At 47.5% G+C, this 25,976-nt stretch overlaps 1 protein-coding gene across 1 annotated transcript; it reads right to left on the bottom strand.

Annotated features, from left to right (window-relative positions):
• Window positions 1-738: 738 nt before the first annotated feature.
• LOC129345623 (centrosome-associated protein CEP250) lies at window positions 739-25,289 on the bottom strand. The gene is made up of 22 exons (XM_055002843.1): window positions 25,206-25,289; window positions 23,622-23,954; window positions 22,823-22,974; window positions 20,675-20,987; window positions 19,790-19,884; window positions 18,938-19,037; window positions 17,230-17,355; window positions 16,686-16,790; window positions 15,450-15,608; window positions 13,197-13,435; window positions 11,558-11,786; window positions 11,173-11,316; window positions 9,539-9,670; window positions 9,368-9,441; window positions 8,217-8,301; window positions 6,682-6,844; window positions 6,378-6,481; window positions 5,509-5,607; window positions 3,622-3,723; window positions 3,207-3,320; window positions 2,909-2,969; window positions 739-1,583 (listed from the first exon to the last, which is right to left on the bottom strand). Exons 2-22 carry the CDS (start codon window positions 23,820-23,822, stop codon window positions 1,075-1,077), a joined length of 3,306 nt encoding a protein of 1,101 aa, XP_054858818.1. The 5' UTR covers window positions 23,823-23,954; window positions 25,206-25,289; the 3' UTR covers window positions 739-1,074.
• Between the last annotated feature and the right edge of the window lie 687 nt (window positions 25,290-25,976).

Below are 25,976 nucleotides of genomic sequence, written 5' to 3'. Positions count from 1 at the left end.
ACAAAAAAGTGGAAGGAGCTTGGCTGAGCAAAGCAGATGTGCCTAGGAGGAAACGCACCATTTGTCTGCACCAATATATGCATTTTCATCCATGCGTTCCATTGCATTCTTTTTTGATTTCAAGTTCTCTTTTGCAAAGGGGAGGGTAGGCAACTGTTGTTCCCAGCATGGTGTACCAGCTGCGTGTTTACCTTTGTAAAAGCAACTGGGGTGGAAGGAGAGAAAGCGAGTGGCTTGGGGAGTGTGCTTGTGATGGGGGGGAAACACATTGGTGGGGGAAAGGATTACGTAGGTGACAACTGCATTCCTCCACTCCACATCACAGGTCTTGCCATGGCCTGCTCATTATTTCAAAAAGTGTCCTGGCTTTGTTTACATGCATTTGCATATAACATTTAGCTTCTCTAAAGCGACCACCTCATCCCCCTTATATTCATCCCTTGGTTCAAGAAGCCTTTCCCTTTTTAAGAACAAAACAGGGGCTGATTGTTACCAGAAATGCAGCCAGAGGGAAAAGATAAAAGTCACGTCTCCCTTTCTGAATCGTTCACTGGGAAAATTTCAGGCAACTGGAAATCAGGTTACATTTGGGCTTTCGAGCCTGGCTTACTTTTCCTGGTAATGTAATTCAGTGTTTTGATTTAATACAGCCGGTCACCCGGCACTCCTAGTTGTCCTCCCTGAAATCCAGACAGAGGAAAATCTTAAGAAAAAGATTAAAATAAAAAATCTCTGGGCAATACGGAACCTTTTAATTAAAGGAAGGGGGAAACACACTTCTTAAAGTAGAAATAGGGATTCCCGCCATAAAGCTTGGCGATATGGTGGAAGGTTCTTGTGGACTTGGGGGGAAAAGATGAAATCCAAGGATCAGCCCTTTTCCATTCAGCCCAGAGGAGTTGGCCGTGTTAGTCTACAAGTAGCAAAATCGCAAAGTCCAGTAGCACCTTTAAGACTAACCAACTTTATTGTAGCGTAAGCTTTAGAGAGCCACAGCTCTCTTCATCAGATGCTTGCGCTACAATAAAGGTGGTTAGTCTTAAAGGTGCTACTGGACTCTTGGCGATTTTCCATTCAGTGCTTCTCTCTATCCTCTGGAATGTCGGGGCTCCCTTTGAATTTAAAAGGCGACCAAGGCCTTGGGGGCCCGAAAGGCCTTGGGGACAGAAGAGCTGAACCCCGGGGACTAAGCAAAGACCCTTCGCTGTCAGCCTGCAGAGGAAGGACGAGCTCCAGCTTGGGTTTGGCGGAAGGCACAGCCGGGGGCCGTGACTGTGCCGAAGGCAAAGCCGAGAAGTGCCGTTGGCACGTGCTCTCATCGGAAGTACTGCCCTTCCGGTCTTCGGCACCGACGTGCTGATGAGGCAAGTCCAGCGCCTTCCTCAGGTCCTCTCGGCTGCCTGTGAACGGAGGCTCATCACTTTGCGGAGAAGGCACGGAGCTGTCACTGCCTTCGGCACTGTGCACATCCTGCCCCAGGCTGGCAGAGAGGCGCGGCACCAGGAGCTCGGCATTGCTCTTCTCTGGCCGTTGCTTAGGAAGGTTGCGGATCTGTTGGATCTGTTGCTGGAACCTCAGTTTAGCTGTTGGGGGAGAGAAAAACACAAGGTTTCCCTGGGCATTAACGGGTTTGCTCTGGCACAGTTTGCAACGTGCTTGGAAAGCGATCGCCTAGCTGCAGCGCCCAGCTGTCCTCCATGTCGAGGAAGAAGTAGACCCAGGAATGCAGCCATGACCATGAGAGTCAAACGCACTAGATGCAAAGTAATACCCACCCCGCTCCCTTTGCAGCCGCCACCAGGGCTGATTCCGCACACGTTGGATAATGCACTTTCAATATATGCCAATAAAGGCTTGCTTGACTGACAATGCACTTTCAATGCACTTTATCCATCGTTTGAGGTGGATTTTTTGTTCCGCACATGAAAAGATCCGTTCCAAATGATCTATAAAGAGGATTGGAAGTGCATTATCCAACGTGTGCGGAATCAGCCCAGGTTGCAAAATGCCCATCCAGGCTGTACATTCTCATGCCTCATTATATGCCCCAGCTAACCACATTCGGTTGGGTGGACTGCTGTTTCACATGCAAACGCCTGTCTTTCTGGACAGTGGTAAACAGCCCTACCCACACAATCTGCTCCCACAAGGCACTCTGCTTCCATTTCATTAACACCTTCTGCCTCAACAGTGTCCCTCTTCACATAAGGTGACAGCTACAGCCCACTCAGCCAAGCTCAAAAGAGGGTATATTTGGATCTCTCAAACAGTTGGGTAGTGGAGGCCAAAGAGAAGAAATTGAGAAGGTGCCCTTCCTCCAAAGATGGATTCCGTCATGCTGACTTCTCCATCAGCAGAGGGTGAAGTCTCTTGAAGGCAAGAGAGGGGGCCAGGAAAGACTAAGAGCTGCACTCTCCCTGGAGAGCTAAAAACAAAGAGGAAAGACCAAAGGGAAGCGATCTTAGAACTCCTAAATCACCAGTCAGATTTGCCAGCTTTTGACATGGTTTCTAGAGCTTTCCCAGGGGGTTAATCTGGAGATCACTGTATACTCTGAACAGCGCCTACTGCTGGTTTCTCCTTAGCAACCCTCCAGCTAAAGAGATGGGACTAGGTTCAGGTTGTAGAAAAGAGCAAGAGTACAGCAGCACCTATAAGACTAACAACATTTGCGGCTGTGTTTATTTCCGGCAATCTTAGGCTCTGGTAAGGACATGGAGGGGGTGGGTGAAGTTCCTTTGGGAATGGTTTATGCAAGTAAAAATTACCCTATGGAGGGGAAAATGAGGATTCGAGTCCTTGCATGCTGGCAAGTCAACACCAGAGAACAATGAGGATTAGCCCTGGTGACGGCTCTCCACCAGTTATGTCCTGCAATTCCAACTGTGCAAAGCAGCCTGTCCCTTACCTTTCATTAGAGACTCATTCTTCTGCTGTAGAGCCTGAATCTCTGAAGCCATGGAGGAGATCTAGAAAAGAGACAGAGAAACGGTAGACATTCAGAAAATGGATCTGACAACTGTGTGCGAGCCGTACGTGTTTCAGAAGGTCCATGCGGTCGATGGAGTCTTCTTTATCGATATGTCATTCTACCTCTTTTGAGGATTCCCCCCTCGAATCAGCTGTTTATGGGGAAAGCTGTGTTAGAAGAGCTGCCTGCAAGGCCCATGGGGAGCAGGCCCTGGAAGATTAGATCGTTCCCTTACGGTTTCCATTTTCTCTTTCAGTAGTCGCTGGAGTCTTTGTACTTCTGCACTGCTGCTGGGCATATCTGGGTCTGCAGACTGACCTTCCGAAGGCCTGGCGGACTCGGGAACAGCCTGTATGGAGACAGAAGAAGAAATTCTGGGCATTCCAGAAGGCCATTCATTGCTGTCCCCTTTGTGCCTCCCTGCACCCTTCCAGTACCTCTGGTACGCCATCCCAAACCCATACACAACCCTCAAGAGCTGGGTAAACAAAATTTCTCCTTCCAGCTCACTACTCCCTCGGTCGTCTTGAGAAATGCCGAGTCTTTATGAAATCCCACATCCGACCAGGAGGCCAACTGCAGGCACAATGGCGCCTATAGCAGGAAATCCCGAAAGAGAGGGGAGGAAGGGAGAGACTTCTTATCAGGACCTCTTGAGGTTTCCGAGGCGCCTGTGACCTCTCTTCCTTGCTTCTTCCAAGCTGCTTTTTGGACTGTTCCTGTTGCTGCCTCTGCTTGAAAAGCCCCTTCAGCTGTTGGGGAGGGAGAAAACGACAGACAGGGATTCTAGCCAATGCAGATTGCCCTGAGGGTAGGTAAGATTCCAAGGACAATTATGCTGGGTTAACTAATCTGGTTTAGATCCCGTCTTTAGCTCTGTAATGGTTTGTGCTGGGTTAAGGGGTTTATTTAATGTTTTTCTTTTTTTGGAACATTTCTCCTAATCAGTAAAGTGTCATTAATCTTGAGTATATTCAGGTATAGGGATAGGATTCCTTCAGGGCTTTTTTTTTAAAAAAAGACATACACAAAGTTTAATTTGTCTTTCGTATGCTTCAGTATTACCACTGGTTCGAAGAGCAAGAGGCCAGTAGCACCTATAAGACCAACAAAATTTATCCTGCAACAGATTTTCAAAAGGAGGTTAGAAAGAGAGTCTGCTGATGGTGGAGCTCAAGACAATACATCCCCCTGGATTGACTCAAGACCCAGGCTTCCTGTCTCGTTACCCATGCTGGTTTCTCCACACCTAATCCAATCACGCCTGCTATTGTCATTCACCACTCATTGTCATTTGGCATCTGAAACCGCTCCACTCTCCAAGACATAAAGACAGATGGACCCACATTCCAGGTGTATCTGAAGAAGTGAACTGTGTCTCACGAAAGCTCATACCCTACAATAAATTTTGTTAGTCTTACAGGTGCTACTGGTCTCTTGCTCTTTTCTGCTGCTACAGGCAGACTAACACGGCTACCCGTCTTGATCCACTAGTTCAAAGAAGAGAGATTAGACAAATCATGGAAAGAAGGCCCATCAATGGCTGCCATTCACTGTGAGCTAAGTGGAACCTGCAGTCTCAGTGGCAGTCTACCTTTGAATATCAAACATTGGTGGGGTGGGAGGGAGGTTCATGATCAAGGAGGGGCTGTGGTCTTTACACTCTGGGACATATCTTATTAACCACTGTGGGAAGCAGGATGCTGGACTCGGCGGCCCTTGCCTCTGATCCAAGAAGGCTCTTCAATCATGTTTCTAACCCTTTTATATTTTTACCCCGCTCTTCCTCCAGGGGGCACTGGGCCTAGTACTCCCCTCCCTCATTTCTTCTGCACAATAATCCTGTATGGGAGGGTAAGCTAAGGAAGCGTAGAGTTGTGGTTAGAGACCGGGATCTGCAAGGCCCAGCTTCAAAGCTCCCACCCTGGCTAGGTGCCCTCATGCTGGTCACTCTTAATGTAACCACCTGGCAGGGTCGCTGTGAGGGTAAGAAAGGAGCCACATACACGGCCCGGCACTCTTTGAAGGAAGGGCAGGACAAAATGTACCGTTGTCCTGAGATGAACCCAGCAAGCATCACAGCCCAAGTGCAGATTTGAACCTGACTCTCCCCAGCCTCGCACGTTAACCACTACACAACACTGCTCTTTCTCCGTTCTGCTGTGTGCTTGGATACGCCACAGAGCAGAATTTCAGGACGGAGGCAGGGGGAGGCAGGGATGCCTTGCTGGTTAACCGGTTTAAGTTTGAGGCGTAAAAAATGCTTCTAATGGCCCGTGGCTTCAAGTGACGAAACAAATGCTCTAAAGCCCATTAAGAGATGTTCTGAAGAAGAAAAGCAAACAAACCGAGGCTTTAATTACAGCAGCGATGAACTCGAACAACAGTAGCCATGCCAGAAGCAATGGTGCCAGCCGCCCTAAGCTCGTGTGCGTCCGTACACACCCACGTCGTGACATTTCCCTCATCCTAGGCGTATGAATGCCTTGATGAATCAGAGGGAAAGAGCAGGAGACGCAATAAGGGCAGTGACTCACCTGCTCAGTGACCAGTTGATGCCGCCATTTCAGGATTTCCTTCTCCTCTTGGGGGCTTGGGATGACTTTTACGGCGGTGTCTGGGCTTGGACTCTGCTCCTAGGGCAGTGGGGGGAAATCAAACAGACCTGTGTGAGGTCGAAGGGAACAAGCAGACCGCCACATCTTGCTGGAATCCCCGCGGCTTTTGCACCTCCTTGTGCTTGTGGGTGAGCAGTATATTCAAAAGTGGGCCTTTTTGCGAACTGGTTACTAGGCAAAGACCACGGCAAGGTCACAAAGAAGTAATTGTGTGTGCGTGTGCGAGAGAGAGAAACGAACATACCTTGCCACCCACCTCCCATCCCCAATATGGTCAGTAAGTAACAGAGTAAGTACAGGGAATAGAAATATAGTGTATGCATTAGCCAGTATGTAGTATTTAATGATAATCCATTAATAGCCATTAATGATGATTTGGTCGATTCATGAATGGGGCGGTGAGCTGCTGCTCCATTACATGGGGATATTGCAGGGTTTTCAGCTCTCGGTGCTGTAAGGAATGCAGTGGTAATTAAGACCCAGCTTGGTGTAGTGGTTAAGAGCGCAGGACTCTAATCTGGAGAACCGGGTTTGATTCCCCATTCCTCCGCTTGAAGCCAGCTGGGTGACCTTGGGCAAGTCACAGCTCTCTCAGAACTCTCTCAGCCCTACCCACCTCACAGGGTGAATGTTGTTGTGGGGATAATAATAACATACTTTTTAAACCGCTCTGAGTGGGCATTAAGTTGTCCTGAAGGGTGGTATATAAATCAAATGTTGTTGTTGTTGTTGTTGTTGTTATTATTAATACCAAGCCCTTTGAAGATTGCCTTTTATGATTCCCTTACCGGCCTGGGAACTGGAGGTTGGTCCGATACGCTCCCCTTCAAAAGGTCCTTTGCCTGATTCAAGCCACCCAAGGTCAGTTCCTCCTCATCTTGTTTTTCTGCACCTTTTCCCGTGGGAGCAGGGAGTGGGTAAATGAGGCAGAAGAGCAGAAATCGCTGAGTAAGGACTATCCAAGTCTCCCATTCATCCGTCCCTCCGCAGCCCTTTGGAGAATGGACCCTCCCCACCCCACTGGGAATGCTTTGTGTGCTCCCCGTTGCTGTAGCTCATGACCCCCAAAGACAGGGGATCGAAAGCTCTTACTTTGAATCACTTCATTCAGCTGGGCTGGAGCCGTGCTACGGCGAGAGCACCTCCCCTGGGATTCTTCGTCCTTGCCTGTCCCGTTCTTCCCCATTTCTCGTGTCTCGGGAGCATTATGCGACCCGAGTCCCGGGAGGTCTTGTACAGCTTCGATTTCTGCCAGCTAGGAAGTGCACCAAAGAGGTATCATCCAAGAACAGAGAGAGAGAGAATGTGCCCCTAGCAGTTCAGTAATCCCCCGAATTCTTTGTGGTGACCTTCTTGTCTTTGCACGATGGTCCCCACCTGCAGGCTGTTTCCATTGCTCAGCTTATTGTTTGTGTGGCACACCTGGCTGAGCAGACAGAGTGTCTCTCATCACCCCACTAATGTCTTTTTTTTTTTTTGCAACTATCCCAATTTGCTAGCAGTCATTCCCAATTTTCTGGACCTGATAAACCACTGTCCCCATTTTTACCTTTGGGGAAACCTTGTTAACATCTTGTGTGTGTACCTTACTGATCTTGTCACTCTTTAGTAGTCAACCCCCTCTCAAATGTCTCCAGAGGCAAATTCTCAAGAGCGAGAACTGCATGCTCCTCATCTCTAGCACACGTGTGTTCCATGCACGCACATGAACATTAAGGTGCTGTGCCCAGCCTGCTGTTGCACGTACTGAGTGGCTGCAGTATAACATGAACAGTTGGTAACAGATGGCAGAACACTTGTTTTAGTATTACATTTATGCCCCCTCTCTCCATCATGGAACCTAAACAGCCAAGAGGTTGAAAGATACTTTGGAAAACCGTAATTCATCCCAGGATACGGTGGAAAGAACATGATCATATTGAAGTTAAGCAGATGTAGGCTTGGTCTGTACCCGAATGGGAGACCTCTAGGAGAACCCCCTGTGTATACTGCCTTAGCTAACAGAGGACAGGGTTATTATGGTGCGCTAACAGAAGGAATCACATGACCCTTGATATGAGATGTCAGCAATATGTCCCTATGTTCAGCTTCGGACAGTCAGGGTACCTGCCTCGATCGATTCTTGTTCGCATTGTTCCCTAATGGGAAAACTAATTCTATCACCTTGTTTGTTGGTTCTCTTATGCGGACTAATCGCACTGTTTCACATCCTGCAATTCACCTTCAGACACAGTGAGAAAAGCAAGACTGTAAATGAAATAAATGCTAAATAAAATCAGAATCAAGCAAATAAAAATAAAGGTATGTCCTCAGCTGCCCTCTACACCCAAAGCATCTGCATCCCGAGTGGTTATTTTTATATTTATTTCAAATATTTGTTATCTCGCTTTTCCTCCCAATCAATAGGACTTAGATGCACCACGCTTAAAAACAAACACAACTGCACATACAGCACAAATAAAAGGAAGGCAACCACAATCTCCATTCTTGGGCCACCAAACGCTTGTCTGAAAAAAATTCGCTTTACGGAGATCCCCAAATTCGTGCGAGATCTGGACCTTCCTTGGGTTTTACCAAAGAGACACCCCCCCCTCCCTGCCACAGGCTTCCTCTCGGGCCTCTCTCACCTTCCGCTCAAGCGCAGAAATTTTCATCTCCTTCTCCGTTCTGCTCACATTCTCGGCTTCCTCGAGGCGTTTCAAGGCCTGTTCTCTGAAGACACAAGAGACATCTTCAACGACTGCCGTGCACAAAGCCCAGATAATGCTTGCGCTCTTTATTATTTCTTGGTGGCACACACACAATGCAGCCTCCTTCCAAAGTTTGCTTCTGCTGTGAGGATAGATTTTATATCCGGCCTTTCTTCCAACATGGAGCTCAAGGTAGGCATGTTTGAGCTTTGCCTCCAGGCGCTGGGTAGACCTAGGCTTGCTTAAATGCAGCTACATCGTCAACATTAAGACTATTCCTGGCGATGAGGAGCATTTTCAAAAGGCTTTACATTTTGAACCTGGGGAAAAGTGACTTCCCTTCCACTCTTACTGCTGTTGTGGTTGGGCAACTGACATGGATATTCCCCACAGCATTATTAAGGGATGTGGAATACAGACGTCCTTCCCTAAAAGGATAGTTTTAGGTGGGAAGCCGTGTTGGTCTGCAGTAGAACAGCAGGATTTGGGTCCAGTGACATCTTAGAGACCAACAAGATTTTCAGGGTTTAAGCTTTCAAGAAAAACACCCTGGAAATTTGTAGGTCTCTTAGTCGTCACCGGATTCGAATCCTCCTGTTCCATAAAAGGAGTGTCATGTTTTCCCTCTGCACTCAGCATCGTGCAGATGTAAGGATTCTAAGAGAGGGGTGGACTGGCCAGTTCCTGATAAGGTTAGGTCCTCGGAGGGCCGCTGGCAGCCGAGAGTGAGCCAACCTGAGCTACGAGGGGCTGATAGTGCTACATGGGTCTGCTTGGCTGGCGACGAGGTGCCCGGGGTTGGTTCACCAACTGGCTCCTCCTGCATTGCCACTGATGGTGTTCAAGCTACGTGATCCCCTGCAGTGCTGCCCCCAGGCTCCCGGATCTGATGAGAGCCTAAACCAAGCAGCTCTTCTTGCTCCTGGGCCATTTTAATGTCTAAGTTCGCCCTGGGTTTGATAGTCCTTGCTAGTGACCATGAAAGCTTCTGCTGCAGTAACGATGAACAGATTTCAAGATTCCCTTTCAGGGTTTTGCTGCCACAGCCCCCCCCCCTTCCACAACGCCCCTCCTCCCAGTTTGCTTACTTCTCAGCCAGCTGCTCTTCCAGAGAGGCAACTATTCGATCCAGGTGCTGCTTCTCCGAGCGGCATTCTGCACACTGCATAAACATTTGGTCCAGTTTTAGTATGAATTTATACTTCATAGACTTTCCTGGTCAGAAAGCTTGCTATACCCAATATCTTACTGGTCTCTACCTGGCTTCTGATGGATTCCAGTTCCAGCTGCTGCCCTTCCAGTTCAGTATCGCGAGACTTCAACATGTCCCAGACCTTTTGTAGCTCCTCTCGGACTTGGACCACTTCTGCATCTACTTTTTGTGGAGCAGTCTAGGATTTCAGAGAGAAAGAGCTGGTTACAGACAAAGTGGATACACAGTTGTCAGTGAAAACTAGACTTGCTGCTGAAATCTTTTTGATAGCGTGGGTGGATTTATGGTGAAATAAAAGACCCCCAACTGCAACCTGTAACTCTCCCAAGCTGAGCACTGCAAAGCATCCATGCATCTGACAAAGGCCAAGTATTGGAAGGATTGGTTAAGGAAAGAAGAGATGCTCGGGTTGCTGAATTCTGTGCCAGGGAAATCCATGGAACTGCAGAATACACATACATTTATTTAAGATACCTAGTGTCATCATGTGGTTTCTAAATAAAAAAGAGTCCAGTAGCACCTTTAAGACGAAGGATGCATCTGACAAAGAGAGCTGTGATTCTCGAAAGCTTATGCTACAATAAAATTGGTTAGTCTTAAAGGTGCTACTGAACTCTTTTTTATTTAGAAACCACATGATGACACTAGGTATCTTAAATAAATGTATGTGTATTCTGCAGTTCTATGGATTTCCCTGGCACAGAATTCAGCAACCCGAGCATCTCTTCTTTCCTTAACCAATCCTTCCAATACTTAGCCTTTCAAATATAACTACAGTATATACTATATCCTTTTATAAACAATGTTACCAAAGGAGTTCACAACGGTACAACAGGATAAACAAAACCAATTAAAATCAATACATGCATTCAAAACCAGCAATGGAAAAACATATTTCTAACTCAATTAAGAAGGGCCACAGGACTGCTAGAGCAATTTTGCTTTCATTCCCCCCACCACCCTAAAAGAAGCTGAGAAATTACATGACAGGGCGTTCCAGCAAATATTATCCCACAACATTGGGGCAGCTGCAAAGAAGGCTCTGCTTTTACCAGTGTTGTATGCCCAAGTAAGGCCTCACTGGCTGATCATCCAGTACTGGGGGGGGGGGGGGCGGCGTCATGAGAACTTGGAAGTACTCAGAAACCAGAGAGGGGTTAAGTAGGATTTCTAGTTATCTGGGAAGGGTCCAGAGTGCCCCGCATAACATTTTGACGCTCCCCACAACTAACAGATGATAAATAAATTAGGCAAATAGGATTCCTTTGCAAGCTGCTGAATTCTGCCAACTGTATCCTGATTGACCAACTTTGCATTTCCCTCCCATGTACAGAAAGACAAGAGAAGCAAATGCCATCCAAGGGTGGCATAAACAGGAGAGTGACTTCTGTTTGTTGCCTTGGCTGCCATGGCACTTCTGGTCTGCCACCATCCATGTGTCCTTGAATTCCACTTCCTAACTGATAGGCCTAACACATTGCCAAGCAGACCAACCTATCAGCAGGAAGCCAAAGCAGACCAACCTATCAGCAAGGAGGCCAAGCAGACTAACCTATCAGCGGGGAGGTTCTGATCTTGCTGCAGCAGAAGCAAGGGAACACTGCCAGCTGGCTTCAGCAAGCTCCCTGAAGGAAAACAGGCATTGCAAAAGCCCTGTGATGTGTTATTTGCACAACACACCTCATTCGTAGGAACAGCGAAGGTCTGGCTCCCAGACTGCAGCTGCTGCACGTGCTGCTGCAGGGCCTGGCTGCGGTTCCGTTCCAGTTCCAGCTCCTGTTTACAAGCGTCTAGCTGCATCTGGAGAAGCAGAGGAGTTTCCAACTGCCAGGGGATGGGGGCGGGGGACAAGAGATTGGTTGGTAGCTGATGGATCCATTCCACATTCCCCAAAACCAAAAGAGTTTTGCCTTCAAAGCTGCCACCTTTCCCTTCTCCCAGCCCTCCTCTTTAGCAGCAACCAGTGCTTCAGCTGAGGAACCATTTTTCCCAAGGAGGGGCTTCCATGTCTTGAGAAAAGGCAGCCCTAGAAGCTGTGGGCGGGGGCTCCCTGAATACCACACACCTCAGCAGATGAGGCCTGGCTCTGCACATGTGTTTTCTCCAGCTCCTCCTCCTTGGCCTTCAGGGCTGTGGCCACCTGGTCCCACCTGTCCTGCCAGTACTGAGAAACCTGTTTCTGCTCTGCCAGGTGTTTCTCCATCTCCTCCTGTTTGCCACGCAAAGCAGCTTCCAGTTCCAGACAACGAGTCTCCGAGATGTCCTTCTCCCTTTTCAGAAAGCACTGAGATTCCCTGCCGGACGAGAAAAAGAACGTGCATGGGATGCTATTCTGGAGGAGTCCTGGAATGTATGTCTAGCCCATCCCAAGACACTGACAAAGGGCTTGCTGATAAAAGGAGCAGGTCAGAAGTCATTCAAAACCTCTCTCCAGTAATTCCCAACAGGTTACTTTATAAAATTAGAAGTGCAAGATTTGGATCCAGTAGCCCCTTAAAGACTAACCAGATTTCCAGGGTATGAGGTTTTGAGAATCAAAGTTCCTTTCTTTAGATACATTTAGAAAGTGGCTGTATGTAGAGTTATATCCAGCCAGAAGATAAAACCCTTGATAAAACTCTAGAAACGGCCACTTCTAAATGTATGTGAAGAAAGGAGCTCTGACTCTCGTTACCTCATACCCTGGAAATCTCGTTGGCCTTTAAGATGCTACTGGGCTCGAATCTTGCACTTCTACTAAAGACCAATACAGCTACCCACCTGAAAGTACCTATATAAATTAAAAAGCTTTGAGGTCTTTCCCGAATGAGAGGCCAAGGGCCTGAGTTCGAATCCTGAAGAAGGCAGGCTTTAACAACATCTTTTTGTTAAATCTCCCTTCGTGCACAGAGGCCTGCATTAGAGGGATGGAAGCCTTCTTTCAATTCATGTATGAACATACAGCTGCCTTAGGCTGCGCTGCTGGCCCTCACCAGATCTCTGGCAGACATCCTTCCCAACAAACACTGCCAGAAAGAGTCCCTTAAGGTGGAGATGCCACAGATTGAACCTGGGACCTTCAGCCTGCGGAGCACAACGTTCTGCTACTGAGGCCATCCTCCAAAGCGGCATATATTGAAGTCATTAAAGCCCCCCAACTACCCCATAAAGACTAGGACAAAAGGAAAGTTCATGGCCACTCAGAAAGACTCAGGCTGAACTGGGATTCAATCCCAGACCTCTCCAAGTCCAACCCTGCTTCTCTTCCCTTCTGGCTCCAACCCTTTAATCCCTGCATCGCCTCCATTGTACTGCCATTTCCAAGCCATTTACTATTTTGTTTTCCACTCCCTTTCCCCCACATAATCTGACTGCTTTGAAAAGATCCGCTCCCTGCTCATGCTGGAATGCAACATTGTCAGCCTTTATGTATGTAGATATCTGTACCTTCTGTTTTTCCTTTAATGGGGGACCCAGAGCAATTTACAGTGTTCGCCCATCTTCCACTGTAGCCTCGCCACAGCCCTGTGAGGTAGGTAAGGTCACCACCCAGTGAGCTTCCACAGCAGAGTGGGGATTTGAATCCAGATTTCCCAGTTCCTAGTCTGACGCGCTAACCACTAAACCACGCTGGCTCTCTGTACACACTTCAAGACTCTTGATGCTTTTTCTTCCGCCAGACACAAACACAGCTGCCCACCTGGAACCCTTTACTGCCAAAGTACCTGAGATTTGTACAGGTCTCCTGCAAAGCTTCCACCTCTTCATGCTGGCTTGCCCCATTCGCTGGCCCTTCACGGGGGCTCCCTTCCCTCTCCCTCAGCAGCTGGGCCCGTTCACTCTCCAGGTCCTGAATACGAGCCTCCAGGTTCTCCTTCTCGGCTTCCAAACGATGAAGGCTGTCTAAAGAGGCTTCTAGACTCTGGCGGCTTTCAGCTACTTCCAAGGAAAGTTCCTCGTTTACCTGCAAGGGGAGATTCCCTCAAGATCTGCTGGCAAGACAAAGAGGAGGGAGTCCAGCAGCAGAAATGTCCTCCCCGGGCTATACCTTAATAAGAATATTGTCTCCTACATGCATACATTCCTGAAGGAATTGTTCTGTATATATTTTTGTGAGTTCACTGTCCAAGTACTCTGAATGGGGAGCCAGAGCCGAGAACAAAAAAAATGGCAATTCCCTTTAACACCTGCAGATGTGTCCTCACTGGGTTGCCAACCTCCAGGTTGGTCTTGGAGTTCTCCTAGAATTACAACCAATCTCTAAACAACAGAGACCAGGTCCCTGGAGGAAACGGCACCTTCAGAGGGCAGGCTCTATAGATTTACACCCTTGCTGAGTTTTATTCCCTACCCAAGTGCTGCCTTCCCCAGGTACTGCCCCAAATCTCCAGAAACCTGCCAGTCCAGAGGTGGCACCCCAGCACCAGCTGTTCTTTAATGGGAACTTGGGAGGCTGGGAAGGTGTATGGAAAACGAAGCAGTTGGGAACTCACTTTTTATTGACTTCCTCTATACTTCCCCCCACTTTTCTCCCCAAAGGAGACTTAAAGTGGCTTACATCATTCTTCCCTCCTCTATTTCATCCTCACAGCAACCCGTTGAGGCAGGTGAGGCTGAGAGGGGGTGAATACGCTAGGCCATGCAGTGAGCTTTGTGGCTGAGTGAGGATCCTACCACGAGACGAGACTGCATCGGAGACCTCAGTTTCCCCCATCTCCTCTTAACAGAAGCCAACTGACACCCTTGGAAGCACTTTGTGATACATGTAGGGAATCATTCTCAAATCTGCTCCGTTTGTGCCAAAGCAAAACTTGGCCGTTGCACTGTGAGTCAGTACTCAGTCGGAGGCAAAGCCTTTAACTCTGATAAAATAATGGAAACTATTTCAGATAGTGCTATCTAAAATGTTTGGGTAATTATCACGCTTTTCCCAAAAGCGGGAGCTGATTAGGTTCTTTTCACACACCTCAAAGTCAAATTTATTCTGGCTCAATGAAACACGAGGGTCAAGTCGTATCGTATATAAGGACACGGCTTTCAAAGAACTTTGCTTGGCATAACCCCATCGAATATTTTCCCTGTACATTTGCTCTCAATTTTTTTCAAAACACATATTTTTAAGGCATTACTGTCACAGGCTTGATTGAAACTCTTGATTCTATGTGATCAGCACTTTCGTAATTGGTATCTTCAAATTATTTTTTCAAATTCTTTTCACACAATTTCTTGGGAAGCTGGAGGCAAATGTTTTGCACAATTCACAGTTGGCAATATTTGTTTTCTGGAATTTCTTTTCCAAAACGATGTGGATCAGAGCGTCAAAGGGAAAAAAGAGAGAACCATGGAAAGCAACAGGGAACCATAAAATGTACCGTTAACAGCTTATTAAGGCAGCAAGTTAAACCATATTGTAATCACAACAAAGAGTTGATGCAACCAATTTAAAAGTGTTGTTTGTCACTAATCATTTCCAGAAATGCACACAAACATAATACACTGGGAGCAACTGGTCATTCAGGCAACACAAAAATACTTAGTAACGTTTATAAATCTCGTTCTGTTCACATTTTGTGGTCAGAGTGTGAAGTCAGAATATCGGAGAATCTAGAATGATGCCTTGCTCTGCCACAGAAGCTCACTAGGTGACCTTGGGCCAGTCACGCTCTCAGCCTAATCTACCTCATAGGGCTGTTGTGAGGATAAAATGGAGGAGAAAGATGTAAGGGGCTTTGGATCCCCAGTGAGAAAAAAAGCGAGGTATAAAAGAAGTCAAATACAAATAAAATTAACAGGAACGGTTGAGTCACATTTAGTAAGACAAGAAAGTACGTATAAGTGTCTCAAAAATTTTTGCTCTTTGCGAACGTAATTGAAATATCTGATTCAAAACAGCAGGGTTTTTTAGCAGACAAAAGATGGGGTTATTTCTATTGACTGAAAGGATAGACCCAGAATCCATTCCCACCGCTGAGGCTCACCTGTCTGGCAGATTTCAGTTCCCCTTTTAGGAGAACCTTCTCTGGGTCTTGCTGGCTGACCAGGGACTCGGCCTCAACACAGTCCGCACTGAGGTCCAATGGCCAGTCATCTTCCTGCTTCTTCTGCATACACTCCAACTCCAGAGGGAGCATCTGTACCTGGTAGTGGAGCAGCAGAAGTCACTGCAGGGGCTGCAGCCTGCACTTGAAACCGCCTTCATGCTTAAGCAACCCAACTGGGCTGCCCTGAACCAGAACTTTGCAAAGTCCAATTCTGAATAGTTCTGCCTTTTTGGTGCAACATTGCTGCCACCTTCTTTAGGTTTGGATACAGACTCTAGCCTAGTTCTTGCAAAGGTTATATCCCTGTTTGGGCTGTACCACTTCAGACTGAAGGCGAGGACGTGCGTGATGGACGTTTGCCCCTCTGCTCAAAAAGCTAGCGTGTCAGAGAAAAGTCTGGGCAAGAACATTTCCCCCGATGTGCAAGCTTTCAATTGGAGGGAGGGTATTTTTTTTCGTGTGAGCCATCCCCTGCACTCTGAAGTGGTACAGCCCAGAGACAGATTGATTGCCTCTGCGAAAACCAGGCTTCCGTTATGTTTCCGGAATCAATTGGATGTAATCTGGAAACCATATCTTGGCACCTGGGAGAGTCTCCCTTGTGTCTTTATTGGCTTCTCCTGCCCATTCTTCCCCCCTCCCATCCTCCTCTAGTCCCCCCGCAGCACCTGCAACCAGGAATAGCTGGGCTGGGGATTTTTTTTTTAAAAAAGAAGGCAATTGAGTGGCAAAAAGCACAACTGCTTCATCACCTATCTTGGTGGCAAATTTAAAAGTACCAATAGATTTTCTGGTTTGTAACTTGACAACATGAGGCAACAGATCTATTGAAGATCAACTTAGGGATGTGACCAATGGCAAGTGAGGACAAATTGAGGGTTGGGATCTGGGTAAACGCAGATCTTCTGCATAAACTAACACAGGCATAGGAACTCTGGCTTCTTTTGCACCTGAGCCACCTCACTCCAAAGTTTGTAGGCTCCTGCTCCAAAATTTGGGGCCAAGGGAATCCAGATTCTGAGCTTCAAATGTAATCATCCAAAATACCCAAGCCGAGCTTGCCTTTGCCTGCCCGGCTGTTCCCTCCCCACAACCCATCTCATCTTGGCCAGCCGAGTTCTGCATCTTCCTTCCTCCCCATATCACCCCACCTGCCCACTGCCCTCACTGTACCTGGAGGAGGCATTCCCTATCCGAAAGCACTCGATTCGGTTTTGGAGATGCTTCATCCACTTCCCCTTCCAAGCCAATCACTTGAGTAGGCAGCAGGTTCTCCTCCTGTTGAGGGGGCATCACCGTGTCATTCTGTTGATATTTCGTGGCACATGCTATTGTGTTTCCCTGCAGGGTGTACTTTGCAAAGACATCTGAGCAAGACTTGGAAATTAAAGATTAACTCAGGGTGGAGGGAAGCTGGGAGAGAATACGCCTGCTCAGATTTAATGAAATACACCAATATGAAAAAAGCTTCCATGGACCAAACCTGGCTCCTGAATCCCTCTAGACCAATACCAGAGCTAGCAATGGCGACCAGCATGGCTGGGCACCTGCCAAGGCCCCCATCCTGGCAGAAGGGCCAACCCCAGCTTGGGATGCTGCGTTGATCTCCCACTGGAAGGAGTGCCTGGATGCAATGGGGGCAGAAGGATGGCACGTTGGGAACCAGGACAGATAAATGAGGAAGAGGAACGCTCATATGACACCCATCACAACAAACCTCTTTGGCAGGTTTCAGCTGCTGTGCCGTTTCCTTCTGCTCTTCATGCAAGGGGTTCATGCAGTTCTCCTGAGCAACCAGGGTTTCTTGAAGGGCCGGCACATGTTGGCCAATATCCTTCTTTCCCTGGAATTCAAGCGTGCAGGGAAATCAGTCAGAGAGAATTGGCCAGTGCCGAATAAACACCAATACGTTGTTTCTATAAACTCAGCCTAGCCTGGAAGATGGCTCCCTACCTCAACGTGGCTGATCTGGTTGCCTGGACGCGTGCCACGATAACACTGACTACTGCAATGCATTGTACACAGATCTCCCCTCTAAGTTAACTCAGAGACTTCAATTGAATAGAAGTCTGCAGCTTGGTTATAATCAGGAGCTAGGACTGGGGCCAGGGCATCTGCGGGACCATCTCTCCCCATATATTCCATGGAGGACTCTCCGGTCGGGAGAAAAACAGCTATTAGTGGTCCCTGGTCCCAAGTAGGCCCGCCTGGCCACGACGAGATGCAGGGCTTTCTCGGTCCTGGCTCCTACCTGGTGGAACGCTCTGTCTACTGAGACCAGGACAAGGTGGGATTTATTGTCTTTCCGCCAGGCCTGCAAGACAGAGCTGTTCCACCAGGCTCATGGCTAAGGTTGGGCCTCCGCCGGCCTGGGGGGCGGGAAAGGAAATTTACCCCCCCCCCCATGAAAACCTGTCCACCACAGTATGCATGCAAAATATTATAAGTCTTCCTGATGCTGCCGCTGCACAATACAAAATGTCACTGTTTAAACAGTATTTTAATATTTAATATTTATACAGATGTAACGTTTTAAATTGTTTTAAAATGTTGTTAGCCACCCTCAGCCCGCTTGCAGGGAGGGTGGGATATAAATATGAAATAAACAAAATAAATAATAAATTAATAGGAGGAGCATGAATATTACTCATATTCTGCAATCACTCTATTGGCTATCAGTTGTCGGGGTCAATTCAAAGTATTGGCTATCACATACAAAGCTCTTCACAGCTTTGGTGCGTCGTGTCTACGGGCCGGCCTCTCTCCCTATGTCCCACCATGGCAGCTTTGCTCATCTGAACAGGGCCTTCTGCAGGTGCCACCCTTCACATGGGCAAAATCAATGGCTCCCTGCCCGCGTGCATTCTCTCTGGTGGCCCCTACCTTATGGAGTGGCCTACCCGAAGACATCATGAAAGCTCCCACTTTCTTGGCTTTCTGGAAACAATGCAAAACTGAATTATTCAAGAGGGCTTTTTACTCAGATAGGAGGCCTGTACTGTAAGGAAGAGATCTCAAAGAGAGGCATCAGTAAAAGGATAGGGACTGTAGATTTTACTACTGTGTACTATCTGTAGCTATAAGTGTGATCCTACTGGGTCGTTTCTGTGTTGTTTCATATGTCAGTCTTAGAATCACTTTTGCTCTGTTTCAGTATGTCTTCAACTCTATTGGATTTCTGCTGGTTTTAAATCTTTGCAAAAAGGCATTTATTTACCCTATTATATTGTTTATTGAAATGTCCTTGAAATTGACTGTAACTGACTAAAATCGACATTGGATAATCTGCCGTGAGTCAGAGGACTATAAATAACTTAAATAAATAAACTTTCCTAGCCAATTGCATTATACGCACAGCCCATTTATGTACGCTTTCACAGCCACAAATCCTGTCCACCAATGTAATTGTACAATGACTTTCTTACCATATTTTCATTTTTGCCAGAGTCCCGGGATAATAATCTGTATCGCCTTTTGCCTGAATACGATTTGGGCTTCAGTAGCTCCATCTTCAAACTGAACATCCTAAAAAGTAAGACCGTCCCAGTCAAGCAGGGATCTTCTATATTGCTAAGAACTGTTAACTGGATTCCCTTGCAGGAAATTACAATGGAAGAGTCACACTGACTGTATTATATGTTGGATTTTAATTTGGCTCTTCCATGCTCTCTGTCACATCAACAACGTTTACAGTGCAATACTAAGAATGCTTTCCTAGGAGTAAGCCCCACTGAACAGACTTCAGTAGGATTCTGTATATGCCTGCCTAGAATTGTATTGTCAATTGCCCTTTTTACATCCTATGTTATGATTCTGAATAGTTGTGGCTGCTTCAGATGTTTGAAGATGATGACCGAAAAGCAAACAGCTGGCCGCTCTCATTTTATTCATTATTATTTTATTTACTGCATTTATACTCCGCCTCTCTCCCCAAAGCAGCTTACATTACTCACCTCTCCTCTCTTCCACTTTATCCTCACAACCCTGCGAGGTAGATTAGGCTGAGAGTGTGTGAATGGCCCCAGGTCACGCAGAGAACTTCCATGGCAGAGCGAGGATTCGAACCTGGGTCTCCTAGATCCTAGTCTGACACTCTAACCACTACACCATGCTGCCTCTCTTTGGCCAGAATCACACTCTTACAACCTGGACTTCCCAGCTTTCCTGACAGCACCATCCAAGCTAACCTTCTAATTTATAAGATCCAAGTTCTCTGCCCTCGCTCAGAATAGCCTTTCACTGAATTCTTCTGACCCAACACCAGGGATTCCACTCACTTATACTCCCGCTCCCATTTTCGCTTCCTGTCTGCAGAAGACATCATTTCCAACCACATCTTTTCCTTTTCCAGAAGGAAGAAGGAGCTCTCCATCTGCGGTAGGAAAGACACTGAATCAGAGAGGAGATGGCAGGGGCACAATCAGAAACTGACCCCAGCGTGGAGGGGGTTGAAGGCAGGAGGTATTTCACTCTATCGGCAATCAATTTACCCCACCCAGGGCTGGTTCTCTGGCCAAGCCACCAAAGCGCTCATTTGGGGCATCACAATAGGAAGAGCAATGACGCCCTGTAACTTGGATTGCACTCAGCCGCCGGCAGTGTATGAGGCAATTGGGAAGCTGCCGAAAAGAACAAGAGACACACATCTCCGACTTTTTCTTCCAAGTTTTTTGCTCTGTTTAAAGCCCTGGAAACTACCCACCCCGAGCTCTAATCCGTAAAAGTTTCTGCCACGATGACCCTGGAAGTCTTTAAAAAACCACAAGACTCTTGTGTACACAGAATCCTTCCACCTATACTTTAGAAAGGATCACCTACTCTCACATGGGCTTGCCTGCCATTTCAGGTCGTCTGAAAAGACTGTACTTGGAGGGTTTCCACCTGCAGAAGTATGATGGGTGGCTACCACAGAGAGGGCCTTTTTAGTAGTGGCTCCCCCTCTTTAGAACACCCACACCCCTGCTGCTCACCTGGCAAATGATCTGCTTAATTTCAGGTGCCAAGTGAAATGTTATGCAGAGGAACTCCCTTCCCCATTTGCCACTGAGCCAACTCACCCTCTTCCTCCTGGCCTCATGACCCACTTGTAAGAGAGACGAGGCCAACATTTCAAGAACAACCAATTTAAAATCAATAATATTTAATAGCAGGCTCTACGTTACCCTCTGCTTCAGGGACAGCAGCTCAAACCTCATCACGTTCAGGTCTATCTCCAGCTTTCTCAGCTCTTTTATTTCTCCTCTTGGCATATGGTCAGCTTCCCTTAGGAAGGCCGCCAGTTCCGCCTCCTTATGGACCCTCTCGGGTAGGGATGCTCTCAGGTCCTGCTCTGAGACACTCCGCCGTCTTCTAGCCGATGGCTGCAGGGGACCAAATGCTCCTGAATCGTGGCTCGGGAGACGAGATACAGGATGCCGCCAGCCGAGCGTCAAGTGGGAAGGCCCCTCAGAGGACTCCACGTCGGTGCTTAAACCTCTGCAAAGAAGAAGCATGCTGTATTTCAGGTTTTCAAAAGAATTTTCAAGACAGACCTTCTCCATCTTGCCTTAAACAAGATTCAGCTGCTGTAGCACAGTGGTTAAGTGGTTCGGCTTCAAATCAACACCCTGCTGGTTCGAATCCCACTCCTGCCATGAGCTCAGTAGGTGGCCTTGGGTAAGCCCCTCCTCTCAGCCCCAGCTGTCTTGTGAGGATAATAACAACACTCACCACTCTGGGTGAGGCATTAATCTGTCTAGAAGACTGGTATAAAGCACGGTTATCATCATCATCATTATTTTTATACCATTGCACCCCACTCATTCGCGAGAGCGCTCTGCGTTTATTGCATTGTTAAGTGATTTACTGTGAATTGGTTCAAAATGCAGTAGACAGGCCGCTGTTTGCTTATTTAGATATTTATACCCTCTTTTGTTTCCCACTGGGGTTACAACAGTGTTCTCCGCTCTTCACAACAACCTTGTAAAGTAGGTTAGGATGAGTGTGTGACTGGCCCAAGGTCAACCAGCAGACGGCAGACAGGGGATTCGAACTTGGGACTCCAAGACTTTAGTCCAACTCTCTAACCTCTACACCACACTGGCTGTCTACAGTCAGGGTCCAGAATCACGGATCATATTATCCCTGTGCTGTAAGGTCTACACTGGTTTCCACCTTGTTTCTGGGCCCAATTCATTGTACTGTTTCTTACGTTTGAGATGCTATACGGCTTGGTGCCAGAGTGCTTGGAAGGCATCCTCCTTCCATATTGTCCAACCTGTAGTGGCATTTGCGGAAAACTTATGTTGGTATGCCACAAGTCCTTCCATCTTGCCCTGTTCATGCCATCTGGCCTGAATATGCCTTGCTAGGCTATACTGTTTTTCTGCTGATATAAGCTCTAACCTTGCTGCATGTGTTAAGTACAAGGATATGTAAACTAATACTTGACAAGAGAGAGTCAGGCAATCATTTCTTGAACTGGCGTCAGGCCTTGGACACAGAGTATTTTTTGGTCTTGAACCTTCCCTTGTTGACAAGCAATCGACCTTCCTTTAATTATCTCCCTTTTGAAGGGAATCAAAATGAAGTAGTTTCAGCCTATATAAGTCTCAGTAAATTCCTTCTCTAATTGGACCTCAACACGGACTGAGCTGCAGCAGTGCCACGCAGAACCAGGTTGAAGGAGTCCTCTTGTTGCTGTTAGAAGGGATCCCCCAGCAACTGAAAGGCTGCTGAAGTGTGATATCCTTCCTTTGTTTTGTATGTGTGGCTTGTTGCCGTGTATGTTGGATCTGTGTACTTATTGTCACTTGTTGTTGGTTATTGAATAAATTCTTTTTTCCTTCTGCACCGGTGTGCTCATTGAATCCAAATCCTAAAAGAACCATCTGCCTTTTGGCAAAACACAACCTGCCCATTAAGATCCTCTCCTGAACCCCTCTTCTCTAGATCCTGGCCTGCAGAGGTGAGGCAGGCAGCAATCAGAGGCAGGGCTTTTTCAGTGGTGGCGCCTCACCTTTAGAATGCCCTCTCCCTACAGGCTCTCCTTACTGTTCTTCAGGCACTCAGCTGAAACATTTCTATTTACCCAGGTATTTAATCATCATTTATCAAGGGTGAAGGGGAACCCTTGGAGATTCATCTCCCCAGAGGGTGGCATAGTTCGGCTGTACGGTTGAGCTGGTCCTGAACAAATGTTTGCTACTTGGCTACCCCCATCCTTGCCCTCAGTCTCCTTTGACCGATGTCTCAAACCCTCACCCCTGGAAATATGCAATGGAATCATTCCACCTTCTGTGCTGAAGCAGCTCCTTGAAGGCCAAACCTACATTCTGCTGTCCCTGAAACGGCTGCTTCGCTGTGAGCTCGTGGACCGGGATCTGTGAGGATGCTTGGGGCTGAGCGATTCCCCATCAAATTCTCTCCCTGGTCTTCTCAAGCACTCGGGCTCCAGAGATCCTGGTGCCCCATTGGCAATCCCCTGAATGAGAAAAAGAAAGGATCTTTTTAGAGTTCTCTGCCATTCATTATTCCTTTCTCCGATATTCATCTCCTCACTCATTTCATCATCCTTGGTGCCTTATTATCCTGAGCAGTGCACGGTTATCGCTCCCAACTGGTTGGATCCAAGCACCATTACTGATTTCATGTAGTGGGTTGCCACCTCAAAATTTCAGACATCAGACACTGTGTATTGTCGAAGGCTTTCACGGCCAGAGAACGATGGTTGTTGTGGGTTTTCTGGGCTGTATTGCCGTGGTCCTGGCATTGCAGCCCGGAAAACCCACAACAACCATCAGACACTGTGGTTATGCCTGGTGTTCTATGGAAGTGCCCAGTGTCTTTCCCAATATTTCACAGTTCTAATGTTCCTTTTATTTAAAAAACCTCCCTGCAGAAAGAAAGCTAGCTGTTAGAACCTTTTTCTTCTTGACATGCTGATTTTTTATTTGCAGGGAGCGTGGGGGAAAGGAGCCAAAATATCTTGCATGGCCTGCAGTTTGCAGCAGTGCTTTTCACTGTCCCTCCTAAGGTTATTACTGCCTGCTGTATGCACTGCTGAGCCCAGAGGGAAAAAAAATCAAAGCTGAAGGGGAGGTCAACAAGAGACCATGCTCTCTTCCTTACCTTTGCTGGAAAGAGAAACTTATTCATGCTTCTCCACTTGAGCGCAGTGGTGGCAAAGGACTGACGGTTCCTTCTAGAAATTTCTGGGTCTTTGCAGGACAGACTTGGGGACTCAGTTCCTGAACCACACTGCAAGCACCTGCGGCTGCCGCTGAACCGGGAAGGCAAGCCCTCATGCCCGTTTTTCCTCTGGACTAACATTTATGGACAATCACAAGGAAATCCCGTCCTCTCTTGCCGAGGCAGCGGGTCTGATACAGTTGCCAGAACTGGAAGCCTCACAGATTCAGGTTCGTGGATGAGGCGGCAGGAAGACTCCCAAAACAGGAAGATCTGCAGGATCCATCAGTAAAGACCAACAAAAAGAGGGTAGATCTCATAAAAGCGCCTAGAGCTAGCTGCTGCAGGCACAACAGCACCTTAAAGGCTAACCCGTTTATTACAACAGAAGCTCTTGTGAGAAACAGCCCACTTCGTCAGAGGCGTGAAGTGTTACAGTCAGTCGGCAGAGATATTTACAGCTAGGGTTACAATCAACAGAAGTACAGAAGGTGGGTGGGAGCTGACGACAGGCAAGTTGGCCCAGCTTCCGTTTCCACACTACTCACCTTCTTCCGGAACGGGGCACACCGTCACAAAAAAAACACGGAAGATAGCATCTTCTCATGTGAGTTTTGTGCGACGTTGCGCAAAACTCGCGTGAGAAGACGCTATCTTCCACGCTTTTTTTAGTGACGTTGCGCCCCATTCCGGAAGAAGGTGAGTTGTGTAGAAACGGCCAAGGTGTGCTACATCACGCTGCAGGGCCCAGGAGAAAATGAAAGCCAGTCTCCGTTCAACAACAACATTTGATTTATATACCACCCTTCAGGACAACTTAATGCCCACTCAGAGCGGTTTACAAAGTATGCCATTATTATCCCCACAACACCCTTTGAGGTGGGTGGGTCTGAGAGAGCTCCAGAGAGCCGTGACTAGCCCAAGGTCACCCAGCTGGCTTCAAGGGGAGGAGTGGGGAATCAAACCCGGCTCTCCAGATTAGAGTCCCGCGTTCTTAACCACTACACCAAACAGGCTCTCATTCAGAACAGGTATGGGAATCCCAAACACAGAAGAATCTGAATAGTGTGTGCAAACCTGTACAGAGAAATGGTTTGTTTTTATCCTGTGCTAACCTTCTCAAGTCCCTCTTGTGTTTAAGTTACAGTATCACATCTGGACATGGATTCTCTACAGAATTCCACAGGCAGATACAGTATGGCAGAAGTGCTGCTGTTGGTGGTACAATGGTTAGAGCATTTGGACTAAGATCTGGGAAACCCAGCTTCGAATCCCCACTCAGTCATAAAGCTGGTTGGGTGACCTCAGGCATTTTCTTTCAGCCTAGCCCACCTCACAGGGTTGTTGTGAGGATAAAACAGGGAGGGGGAGAAACATGCACACCACCTGTGGAGGAAAGGAGGGTGTGTGTGTAAAAATGGATAAATTGTCCTCAGATGTATCAAGCAAGCGAGTCAAGCGCCATGAATAGGAAAGGTCACTCACAAGACTGCAAGTAGCGCTCTGACTTTCCTCTGGACTTACCCCTTGACAAATTGCACCTTGCCGATGGATCCCAAACGTGTCCAGTCGCCTGCTGCATGCACCAACATTCCTCCACGCCAAGAAACACAGGGCAGCTGCTACTATGGAAACTGTGGCTGTAACAAGCTTCCAAGTTCCTGCCTTCCTGGGTCTGCACAGATTGGCCATCGTGAAGCAAGTCACCTGTCAAGCCAGGAAGGGCAGAACAGAAAAGAGAGTCAAGCAGAGCCCTGGGAAACCACGTACCTTCCAACATGACACACAAACACTGATGAATGTGTAATGCCCCAGTCCTCACACTGCAGATCACTGCTTTAAACGATCATGTATACACACGCTTTTTGCATAAGGCAGCCTGTCCTGGACAGATTTCTGCCACGGGATCATATTGAGTCTAACTCTCCTTTGGAAATAAACACAGACCCTTAGGAACGTCGCCTAGGAAGTTTAATCTTAGAGTCTCTCTACACGAGACATCTGACACGGAAAAAGCACATGTTGGGAGATGCAATGTTAGTTGGGAAGGTTAGTTTAAAAGGACAGAGCCGGCAGCAGGACAAAAGCTTGACTATATATGGGAGCTGTGTGAAGGGGCTGTGAAATGCCAGAAGGGAAACTTCAGCCCATTATAACCTCTCCATGTCCAAGCCCGGCTCTGGAAGGCAACTCCAGCCCATTTCCATTCCTCGCCGTCCTCTGGTTGCAATCCCACAGTTTTAGACTGGGGAGGTAAAAATGACAAAGCCTTCAGGGAGGAGAAAATGAAATTAA

This window comes from Eublepharis macularius, chromosome 18 (assembly GCF_028583425.1).
Source record: "Eublepharis macularius isolate TG4126 chromosome 18, MPM_Emac_v1.0, whole genome shotgun sequence".
Classification (NCBI taxonomy): domain Eukaryota; kingdom Metazoa; phylum Chordata; class Lepidosauria; order Squamata; family Eublepharidae; genus Eublepharis; species Eublepharis macularius.
Note: the sequence above shows the minus strand (reverse complement) of the source record. Positions and strands in the feature narration are given on the sequence as shown.